We start from the raw sequence: 12,228 nt of genomic DNA, 5'->3' as shown, positions 1-12,228 counted from the left end.
TGCCCAAGGCAACCCAAAGCGACTTACAACCAAACAAGCACTTGCATGAATCGCTCTTACGCTCTTATCCAGTACAGTCTTTACAATGTCTACTCGGAAGTAAGCCTATTTGAATTCAGTGGTGCTTACTGGAGAAATACAGCCTTTTTTTTTCCTTTAAAGGATTTTGCATGCAATAGGACCATAGGCGTTGCCAAGGGGGTGGGGCAGCTGCCCTCCCTTAGATCAAGTAAAACGATAGTAAAACATAACTAACTGACCAATCACGTCGGTTCTGCGCCCCCTAACAAAAATCCTGACTACGCTCGTGAATAGGACCCGAATTAAAACAACAACAACTCTTTGCCTGGGGGAGAAAGACGGGAAGAGTCGCAACTGCACTTCCTACGAGCATCTAATAGAGAAACCCCGTCGGGTTCTGCGAGCGGCGCATTGAACTCGGAAACCGGCTCTACGTGGCAGTCTTCTATTAGTGAATCTACGCGCCGCCCTGGCGCCCGTTCTAAAGATGGCGGCCACGCGCCTTCAGCCTCGCCCGCCGAGCGCGAGTCACCTTCCTCCGCCGTTACCTTTGCCAGTCGCAGGCATGGCGGCCATGAGCCTCCTGCTCCGAGCGGCGGCTGCTTTCGCGGCCAGGAGGACCTTTCCCGGCCCGGGTCTCTGGGGTCGCTTCTCCCTGCCTGGGCGGGCCGCCGGCCGCTCTGTGCTCATCGGTATGGCTTCGCTAGGGGACGGGGGGGATCCGTGGGGTGGGTTTCCCGTCTGGTTGACCTTGAGGATTTGGGACAATCGCTGAGTTTTACGGGGGGGGGGCGTGCGTTGCCACCATATATGTGCAATAATAATAATTTTACATATAATATCTAATTATATTATATCTAATTGCCGTGACTCCCCTGCCTGGGAAACCTATTGCGCAGGCAGAAGTTCAACTGGTGAAGCTTCCTCCCAACCTGCTTGGTTTGGGCCAGCCATGCTAATAATAATAATAATAATAATAATAATAATAACAACAACAACAACAACAACAACAACAACAACAACAACAACAACAACAATACTATTTATACTCCACCCATCTGGCTGGGTTTCCCCACTCTGGGTAGCTTCCAGCCGAATATTAAAAACAATACAGCATCAGACATTAAAAACTTCCCTAAACAGAAAGTAAAATAGTTATTTATTGCCTTGACATCTGCTGGGAGGGCAGTCCACAGGGGGCTTCTGCCACTCAATCGCAGTCCTTCCCCCAAGGGCTACTTTTCTCGGAGGAAGGGCGTGCTTTCAAAGGCATGTCAATGATGAAAATAATTAGCAAAGCAATCCTGTCTCGGCTGGGTCAGAGCTGGACAAGTCCCATTATTATTATTATTATTATTATTATTATTATTATTATTATTATTATTTATTTGTTGAATTTATATATTGCCCTATATCCCAGGAGTCTCAGGGCGGTTCACAGAATAAAACCAAGATATAAAACCACAAAATACATAATAAAAATAAAAACAACAGCCCAATAGCCCCCCCCTCCAAAACACCCACACCCACACCACAGCCTCGGTTTTTTGCTTTGCAAGAATAGCTGTGTGGGAATGTGCAAAAACAGAGGAGAACACAACCGAAGGTCTCTTTGTCGGCTTGACTGGGTCACAGAAACCACAGCTGGCTTTGCGCTAACACGTGGATTTGATTTTCGCAGCTCCGGTACGCCATGGCAGTGGAGGTGGGAAAAGAATGTTTGTCATCAAGGCGACGGATTTTTACGACAGGCGATTCCTGCTTTTGTTGGTGAGTCTCCACTCTTTGGGGAGGGAGAATTGTAGGAGACCAAAAGGTGTCACACGGGATATTCTGTGATATTCTGTGTTCTAAACGCTTCTGTATTCAGTCTTCCTAAGCCCGAGGTTCAGCTTTACCTTAGAGATGGCTTCTTGAGCCTTGTCAACAGAGCAGAGATACCTGTGGACCAGGGCCGGATTTAGGTTTGATGAGGCCCTAAGCTACTGAAGGTAATGGGGCCCTTTATATGTGATATTTTAGGGAGCAGACTAGCAGGCAGGGCCCATTACTTACATCATAGGAGCCTACACAACACAAAACACTGTTGCTGTATGTCGGTTTTATTTTATTTGTTTTTTAACTTATGTTTTGGAAATGTACATCCAGCTTTTTTCCCCTTTAAATTTTTTGGGGGGCCCCAAGAGCGTGGGGCCCTAAGCTATAGCTTGTTTAGCTTATATGTAAATCCAGCACTGCTGTAGACTATATAAGTCGTCTTTCTCTTTTTGCAAGTGGATATACGATGTCTTCGGGTGGTTTTTTGTTTAGCTTATCCTAGCGAGCCCTTGTACAGTGCAACCTGTTACCGTGGGATAAGGGTAGCTTCAACTTTGCAGCAGTTCTGGTGACTGTTGTTTGTTTCAAGGTTGGACATGAGCCCAGCTACAGTGCTGGGATTATTGTATCATCGGCAGAACTATTGGGTTGGGGCCATCATGTGTAGGTTGGGATCCATGTATGCACCAAAGAATTGCTCATTTGTTTTCATGGCAGCACTTCCTGTTGCACATGAGATAAGTCTCCGTTCAGTGGCTTGCCTCTTCAGCAGCTGGTATCTATATCAATGAAGAGTGGGGCAGAAGCAGTTTTATTGCTCCAGCAAAAATAAATGACATTCGAGATTCTTAATCTCTCTATGTGTGCTTTTTACTTCTTTGGATCATTGCCATAAACTGACAATAAGATATTTCAGAGTGAACTGTGTACATTCATTTAGAGTTTTCAGTTCTGAATAAATGACCATATCTTCTATTATTATTATTATTATTATTATTATTATTATTATTATTATTATTTCTAAACCACTCTTAATCTAAGGATCACACAGTGGTTTTATATTTTACAAGATAAAAACACCAAATATATATAATTTAGTAAGAAACAAAAACAATAACCTCCCCCCCCTCGAGTTTAAAAGCCCATAGATTGTTTAATTAGATAGAAGAGGAATGTTATTGTCTGAAATATTAGGCTAGAAAATATATCCTAATAGATTGTAGTGTTTGTATTGGGAGAGGTTCAGTGTTGGAAGTGTTCAGAAGCAGAAGGCTCTTTAATGTATATTTGGTGGTGATGTAAACACACAAAGAAATACTGAGAGATGGTATACGAGGAACTGAAGCAAATGTTTGAATTCACATTTCCAAAAAATCCAGAAGCCTTCCTTTTAGCAATAACAGGAGAGGAGATAGCAAAGGAAGTTAAAAATCTATTTTTGTATGCAACAGCGCCCACAAGAATAGTCTATGCAAGGAGCTGGAAAGAAAAAAAAATACTCCAACAAAGGATCAAAGTTTGCATAAGTTAATAGAATTTGTAGAATTAGCAAGCAAAATAAGAAATTGGGATGAAAAGAAGATAAGAAGCGTGTGGGAATGTTTTGGAGAATATTTATAAAGAGATGGCATTTAGCTTAACCTACAAGTAGGGATAGGGACGCAGGTGGCGCTGTGGGTTAAACCACAGAGCTTAGGACTTGTCGATCAGAAGTTCCGCGGTTCGAATCCCCGCGACAGGGTGAGCTCCTGTTGCTCGGTCCCAGCTCCTGCCAACCTAGCAGTTCGAAAGCATGTCAAAGTGCAAGTAGATAAATAGGTACCGCTTTGGCGGGAAGGTAAACAGCGTTTCCGTGCGCTGCTCTGGTTCGCCAGAATCGGCTTAGTCATGCTGGCCACATGACCCGGAAGCAGTACACCGGCTCCCTTGGCCAATAAAGCGAGATGAGTGCCAGAGTCGGTCACGACTGGACCTAATGGTCAGGGGTGCCTTTACCTTTACCTTTACGAGTAGGGATGAGTATGTGAACAGCAGTAGACAAGATGAATGAATTGAAGGGATGAAATAGGGTGGAGAAATAAGAGTGAGGCAGCAAAACAAAGAGTTTGAACAAGGATGACAATGAAGGATAGGTTGGGAAGTCTGTGTAGGAACATGGTAAGATGACAAATGTATGTGGGAAAAACAACTGGAAAATGCATAAATAAAAATTACATATTAAAAGAAGAGGTTCTAAAATTACTGGGGCTTGATGAAGATGTTAGGGTACTGTGTATTTTTGCCACATAATGATCTTGCTGCTTCTTGTTTCCTTTCACTTTCTAAACAGAGGTTCTACATTTTGCTCACCGGAATCCCAGTTGCTCTAATTATAACATTTGTCAATGTCTTTATCGGTGAGTATTTCTGCAGGTTTCATCCTATTTTGAAGGGCTGACATAAGAAACTGTGAAGTAAAGGGAGCAGTTGCATCTCTCCTAAAGAGCTGCTCTTTTTCAATGACGTTAAATCTGGCTTGGGTTAGTACAAGAACTGCTAGGTGAATTTTCAAAATCCCCTGGAAGGAATGGTCTCAAGGAGTCCTCCTTTCTCCTGGCCTCAGTGGATGACGTGAACCAATATCTTAGTTCGCTTAAAACAAAAAAAACCTGTAGGTGTTAAAACTTTTTAATAACTGCCACTTAAAATGCGTCTCTTGGCCAGTTTGTTTTCATGCCTTATCTGCTACCTGTAAAACTGAGAATTTTTAACGTTGGTTATTTGTTATGTGGAGTACAAAGCATGAATTGTGTTTGTAGGGACAGGAATTCCCCACCCTCATTTGCATGTTTCTCCGCAGTTTTGTGTATGCGCTTGCTTGAATGTACGTCTCCTTGAACCTGGTGGGACTTACTTCTGAGCAAACATGCTAAGGACGGGACAGCAAACTTTGAATTAGTCCTATTTTGAAGATAATACGTTGTGGCTGGCAACAGTATTCTTTCTTGACAGTGTTTTTGGAAGTCTATTGCATTTGAACTGAGTTTCTTCTTTCTCACCAGGTAAAGCTGAACTGGCTGAAATCCCTGAAGGTTATGTCCCAGAGCACTGGGAGTACTATCGTGTAAGTAACAATAAAATATTATTAATTTATTATTTATACCTCACCCATCTGGCTGGGTTTCCCCAGCCACTCTGGGCGGCTTCCAAGAAAGATTAAAAATACATTAAAACATCAGTCATTAAAAGCTTCCCTGAACAGGTCTGCCTTCAGATGTCTTCTAAAAGTCTGGTAGTTGTTGTTCTCTTTGACATCTGGTGGGAGGGCGTTCCACAGGGAGGGCGCCACTACCGAGAAGGCCCTCTGCCTGGTTCCCTGTAACTTGGCTTCTCGCAGTGAGGGAACCGCCAGAAGGCCCTCAGCGCTGGATCTTAGTGTCCAGGCAGAACGATGTACAGAGCTGAGTGCTTATTGTAATCCCGGCTTGGGAAGGAGCTTTCTGGGCTGCATCCAGACTTGCCTGCCTGCAGATGAAAGGACTCCTTTTGTTCATGGAAGGGAGTTGGGTCCAGTGGAAGCTTCCACCAGAGGGAGGAGGATGGTGGCAATTTCTGCCAGTTTTCTTTTGCTCCTTAATCCCACCACCGATGCTGATCCAAACCTCCAGAGCAGATCTTTGGAGGGTGGGAAATAGGGGGCTGTGAATTCTGGAAGCGTGAATTGCTGAGCACCCGTCCCTCTAGCACAGGGTTGGTGGAACTGGATTGAGTCGGGCAAGATCCTGACATTCCCCAACCCCCGCAGGTCACGTTAACAGCTGGATTCAAGTCCTAGCAACTAGAGATGTTAGGATTTGATCCAAGAACATCATGCATACTAGGTACATGGTCTTCCAGTGAAATATTTTTTTCCCGATTCCTCCATCTGCCCATCTTGTCAGATTCCTGTATCTCGCTCCATTGCTTGCTCAGTCCCTTTCCTTCAGCAATTGGTTCTCTGGGTTCCTGACCCCTTAGATTCCTACCTTTTAGGCTCTCCTGCCAATCAGCTCTGTACTCTTAGCCTGCCTCACAACAGCTCCTCTTTCCTTGGGGTGTGTACAAAATTTTAATCCCAGTCAAACTGGGAATTTTACAGTGGTGCCCCGCAAGACGAATGCCTCGCAAGATGGAAAACTCGCTAGATGAAAGAGTTTTCCATTTTGGAGGTGCTTCGCAAAACAAATTTCCTATGGGCTTGCTTCGCAAGACGACAATGTCTTGCGAGTTCCTGCGGGTTTCCCCCCCCTTTTTCTAAGCCATTTATCAGCTGATCCGATCAGCAGATAAGCCGCTAATAGCGCTAATCCGCTAATCCGTCAATGTGCTTGCTTCGCAAGACGAAAAAACCGCTAGACGAAGAGAATCACAGAACAGATTCTTTTCGTCTTGCGAGGCACCACTGTACTTCCATTTGCTTCTCACAGGACGTTTTGTTAATGACAGCTTTGCCCCCCCCCCCCCGAGTAGCTTGAAGATTCCATGACATCACACCAGACAAGCCAATCCGTGTCTGAGGCTTCTCTGCTGTATATGCACGCAGGTGCTCATGATTCCTTAGTGATGCCTTGCTTTGCTTTTCTCCAGCATCCGATAACAAGGTGGATTGCTCGCAATATGCTCGACCCTCCTGAAAAGGACTATGAAAAGGGGTTGGCATACCTTTATGCTGAATCCGAGAAACTTGAATTAAGGTAGGGAAAATCAACAGGTAATTTGGTGGTTTCCCAAACTTAGGGACATTAGGAAGCTGACTTATTGTATACAGAGTGGGGCCTTTGGCACACCTTCTGCAGTATAGTCTGCACCAGGTGTGGGGAACCTGTGGCCCTCCAGTTGTTACTGAACTCTGACTCCCATCAGCGCCAGTCAGAATGGCCAGTAGTCAGGGATGATGGGAGTCCTAGTCCAAGCACACTTGGGTGCCCATGGGTTTGCCAATAATAATAATAATAATAATAATTAATAATAATAATTTATTTATACCCCGCCCATCTGGCTGGGCTTCCCCAGCTACTCTGGTCAGCTTCCAAAAAAAAAATTAAAATACTGTAATACATCAAACATTAAAAGCTTCTCTAAACAGGGCTGGCTTCAGATGTCTTCTAAAAGTCACATAGTTGTTTTTCTCTTTGACATCTGGTGGGAGGGCGTTCCTCAGGGCGGGCGCCACTACCGAGAAGGCCCTCTGCCTGGTTCCCTGTAACTTGGCTTCTCGCAGTGAGGGAACCGCCAGAAGGCCCTCGGTGCTGGACCTCAGTATCTGGGTAGAACAATGGGGGTGGAGACGCTTCTTCAGATATACTGGACCGAGGCCATTTAGTGCTTTAAAGGTCAGCACCAGCACTTTGAATTGTGTTCGGAAACGTACTGGGAGTGTTGTAAATAAAAATATGCCCTTTTCCCTTATGGGGTATCCAAGAGCCCATATAGAGTCCTTACATAGGTTCCCTATTGGTAGGAGAAAATAACAGAGGCCAACCAGAGAATACTGAGAAGCAAAGCAGCTAGTAAGCTTGATCTTTATTGATCTGTTGCAACAGGGTACTCCCCTCACATGCAGGAGAGGAAGAGGACCCCCAAAATTGCTGTGCAAGGGCTTATAAAGACTTTTGAAATTCCCATCCTCTAGATCAAGACCACCCCCAGAAACATTATGCATACATCACAGAAGGGGTGTAACCTAAGACTACCCCTCAGATACATCCCACCTACATCACAGAAATTTAAATGTTGCTTTTCTCTTGTCCTTGTTTATCTCCTGTCTAGCAGGTTACTTGATTGGATTTCCTGGGGAGCCTGGCCATTCTTTTGTAGTGGTAAAATACTTATTTCCTGGGCCAGGTCACAGGCTCACACCTTATTCAAACAGACATATCCTTGAGACAGGATTTGTGAGGAAAGAGACAATGGGGAGGCTTTTCCAGTTTAACCTTACAGAGAAAGGATTTGGTCAGTTTAGGAATCAAAATGGTTCCAGGATGGTCTTCCTGTGTTGATCTATGTATGTGCAGTTATGAACATTACCATATATCTAAGACCATAAAATTCCTATCACAGGAGCCAATGTAGGTCTTTCAAGACCGGTGTTATGTGGTCTCTGCGGCCGCTCCCAGTCACCAGTCTAGCTGCTGCGTTCTGGATTAGTTGTAGTTTCCGGGTCACCTTCAAAGGTAGCCCCACGTAGAGCGCGTTGCAGTAGTCCAAGCGGGAGATAACCAGAGCATGCACCACTCTGGCGAGGCAGTCCACAGGCAGATAGGGTCTCAGCCTGCGTACCAGATGGAGATGGTAAACAGCTGCCCTGGACACAGATTTAACCTGTGCCTCCATGGACAGCTGTGAGTCCAAAATGACTCCCAGGCTACACACCTGGTCCTTCAGGGGCACAGTTACCCCATTCAGGACCAGGGAATCCTCCACACCTGCCTGCCTCCTGTCCCCCCAAAACGGTACTTCTGTCTTGTCAGGATTCAACCTCAATCTGTTAGCCGCCATCCATCCTCCAACCGCCTCCAGACACTCACACAGGACCTTCACCGCCTTCACTGGTTCTGATTTGAAAGAGAGTTAGAGCTGGGTATCATCATACATGGCCTAGCAGAGACTCTTCAGGGTTTCAGACACTGAACATTCCCAGCCCAACCTCGAGATGCCAGAGGTTGACCCTGGGACCTTCAGGGCAGATGTGGTACCACTGAGCTCTTCCTAAAGTTGTGTTGAACTGTTGCTGAGCTGTCATTTCAGGCATGAGCCAAAGTCAAGCAGGGGGTTGCAAGACAGACTTCCTGCTGTTAATTGGAAATGTTTTCGCTACTCATCGTTATGTGGCCCCCATTGTGTTTTGTGGCTGGAGATGCTGAGCTGTGATGCTTCTTTGATAATATCGTTGGCCAACGTCTGCCAACACCCTTGGGGGGGGGAATCCATCTAATCCAGTCCCCCCACCCCCCATGCTGTGAAATGACATCCAAGCAGGGCAAGGGAGGGACTTTTCCCACCTGGGAGCCAGAGGCAAAAAGTGGTCATGGTCAGAGGCAAAAGGGAATGAACAGTTGCGACTCTCTCCTTTGAGTTGCGGGCCTCAGCTGATCTCTGTGTAGTGAAGAGCATTGCTTATGGGCCTGTCCCTGGTGAATAAACAATTGCCCCTCCTGTTGCTAGGACTGGTTCAGCTCCTGTTGCCAAATTCTTCCCCACAAACTTGCAGGCAAGCACACAGCCACACGGAGAAAGGCTAGCCTGAATGCGCAGGAAACCAGTGGCCATTTCCACAAGCCTGGATGTGAACGGTTTCCGGGAGCCATAATTGTGGCTACAAGTTTCAAGCTCCCCCAAATGTTCATTCTTGTGCGTGGCAGTTTTTCTCCACCTGCTCCCCTTGTATGCGGCTCATGCGGAGGAATTTGGCACTGTGAGCTGGCCTTAATTGACCTAATTGACCAACTTAAGTATCCAGGCAGATGGGTATTAAATAGCATATGGGTTGCAGCCTCCGCCTGCCAAATTCTACATCGAGGCAGATCCATCTGCTCTGCTGCTTTAAAATGTTGGCCTGACTGGTTGTATTTGGCTTGAACAATGGATAACGGTTGGCATGGCTCATCAGTCCCTTTTGAACACGGTTAAAATAGACTCGGTTTAATGAGAACAAGCAAAATGCTACCGTAATCACAGGTGAAATATGAAATCACAGGTGCTTCCTGCTTCTGCCAGGAAACAGGCCATGATCCGGCTTGTTGTGTAGTCTGAACTTGGGCTCATGGTTTCCTTCCAAACAAACCACAAGTGGCAACAAAGGCTTGCTTTTGGCTTACTGCTCATGTGTTTTTTTTTTTGGGGGGGGGGGGAAACAAACCATAACCTTATGTTCATATGACTTAAGAATCAATCAGTTTCTGTAAACTGCTTAGAGGTCTTTCTACAATCAAGTGATATAGACATTATGTTTAATAATAATAATAATAATAATAATAATAATAATAATAATAATAATACAGATTGTGGCTTGTTTCCTGGCATGGGGGCAGGAAAGGGTGAAAAATGTGTCCACGATTCCAGCAGTCTTCACTAATCCACTGCGCATTCACATTAAACCACAGCTTATTCTAAGTATGGTATAACGCAGGGGTCTGCAACCCGCGGCTCCGGAGCCGCGTGTGGCTCTTTTACACCTTTGCTGCGGCTCCGGGGCGGATACTAGCGAGGGGAGGAGGCGCATTGTGCGCCCCGACACTCCCCACTGTGGCGGGCGCTGTGCTGGCTGTGACGTCGCATGGGGGCGGTGCGTGCGTTAGTCACGCACCGTCCCGACGTCACCTTACCGCCCGCCCGCCCGCTACATTGTAAGGGGCATGTACGCTGGTCACTGCATTGAAAGGGGGCATGTACGCTGGTCACTGTTTTGAAGAGGAGTAAAGAACACACACACACACAAAAAGGTAACTTGTTAATTTAACATTTATTTCTATGAGGAGGAGTAATTCTGAGGGGTCAAACAAAGAAATAATTAAAAAAAGTGACAAAAAAGTTATTTTTAGAATGACGAATTTTGCGGCTCCCAGTTTTTTTTTTCTTCGGAAACGGGTCCAAGTGGCTCTTTTTGTCTTAAAGGTTGCAGACCCCTGGTATAATGTAACGTGTGAGCCAGCTCCTTTGTACAACTGTTTGATCGTCTTAATTTCCTGATTCTCCTTCCTCATCCCGCTATTTTCCTTTTATAGGAGGCAGGAGAAGACAGCACGCAAGCTAATGCAACAGCGGGGGGATGGACCGTGGCATTTCTATGAAACCACCCCTGCAAGTCTTATTGATTATTCTAACAAAGCAACACCTGACAACTGAGCTGGTTATCCACCTGTCTCAGAGGTGTGCACCCATAAAAGAGTAGTGGAATTATGTAATGTATATATATATCTGACTTCGTAACTCAAATAATAAAAAAAAAGATTGTTTCAATTACTTGCTGTGTTGAAGGTTTCCACACGGACTTTCAGATTCTACAGAGAAAGTGCAAGTTGCTTTTGCCATTAAAAAAAAAAAAGATTTCCAGCTCTCATGTTTGTGGACCAGTGGTAAAGATGTGGTAAAATTTAATGGTTAACAGACACAGATTTTCCAGCGTTGTATATGGAAAGACAAGTTATGGACATAGGCAACTAATGACAAAAATGTGATATTTATTGATTAATAACAACAACAGTTATTTTAGTAGTAGTAGTAATATTTTTTAAACCATGCAGGGAATATATTAAAAATTTGGCTTCTGGTTCCTTTCCTCGCCCCTCCTCCATGCACCCAGAATCTGCTTTGGGGGGTGGTGGTTTCCCAGTCACCTGTGACTTTGGGGGGTAAAGGTAAAGGGACCCCTGACCATTAGGTCTAGTCGTGGCCGACTCTGGGGTTGCGGCACTCATCTCGCTTTATTGGCCGAGGGAGCCGGCGTACAACTTCCGGTTCATGTGGCCAGCATGACTAAGCCGCTTCTGGCGAACCAGAGCAGCACACGGAAACGCCGTTTACCTTCCCACCGGAGCGGTACCTATTTATCTACTTGCACATTGACGTGCTTTTGAACTGCTAGGTTGGCAGGAGCAGGGACTGAGCAACGGGAGCTCACCCCGTTGCGGGATTCGAACCGCCGACCTTCTGATTGGCAAGACCTAGGCTCTGTGGTTTAGACCACAGCGTCACCCACGTCCCTTACTTTGGGGGGGGGGTTAGGCTCCTCTAAATAAGAATCTCTTTGGCAGGTGATGGAAAGAAAACAGCAAAGGCTGCTGCCTGACATCAATAGGAAGGGAGTTCCAAAGAGTCAGCTCTGCAACACTAAACAATTGAGTCCTTACGGATGCGGTTGCGGGTATTATGTGGCACCTGTAAAAGTGCCAATTCTGCCAGTTGAAGGGGTTGAGTTGGCACATAGGGGGTAAGGCAGGCTTGTAGGTAAACTGGTCCCAAGTTGTTAATCGGTGCCCTTGAAATCGTCCCAGTCGGGAAATCAGCAACCAGTGCTGAACTCTTGAGTTGCAGTGTTTTGCAGTAACTGCAGCTTCCGGCGCAAGCTTGGAATCAGAGAATTGTAGAGTTGGAAGGGACCTCAAGCATAATCTAGTCTAGCCCCCTGCAATGTAGGAATCTCAGCTAAGCTTTTTGTGAGAGCAGCATTCAAAATATGCTGTCGCCCAGAATTCCGACACCTCATTCTGCGTAAGGAAATGCATAGCTTAGCCCCGCCTCCTAAGTGTGATGTTTTTGCCTACTTTTGTAGGAAGATGCTACTAGCGGTTGTTTGGGACCACTAGAGGGCAGGCCTGTCTTTCTACATCACAGCATGGCCAGAATAACAGCAGCATAGGGCAATCCTCACAA

The 12,228-nt window shown here is 45.7% G+C and overlaps 1 protein-coding gene across 1 annotated transcript; it reads left to right on the top strand.

The window, feature by feature from the left end:
* Positions 1–552: 552 nt before the first annotated feature.
* Positions 553–10,818, top strand: NDUFB5 (NADH:ubiquinone oxidoreductase subunit B5). Its single transcript, XM_081190680.1, has 6 exons — positions 553–713; positions 1,703–1,791; positions 4,169–4,235; positions 4,881–4,942; positions 6,445–6,551; positions 10,581–10,818. Exons 1-6 carry the CDS (start codon positions 587–589, stop codon positions 10,699–10,701), a joined length of 573 nt encoding a protein of 190 aa, XP_081046806.1. The 5' UTR covers positions 553–586; the 3' UTR covers positions 10,702–10,818.
* Positions 10,819–12,228: the final 1,410 nt, after the last annotated feature.

This window comes from Podarcis bocagei (genome assembly GCF_964188305.1).
Source record: "Podarcis bocagei genome assembly, chromosome: 4".
Lineage (NCBI taxonomy): Eukaryota > Metazoa > Chordata > Lepidosauria > Squamata > Lacertidae > Podarcis > Podarcis bocagei.
The sequence above is the reverse complement of the archived record's forward strand: the minus strand, read 5'-3'. Positions and strand labels throughout refer to the sequence as shown.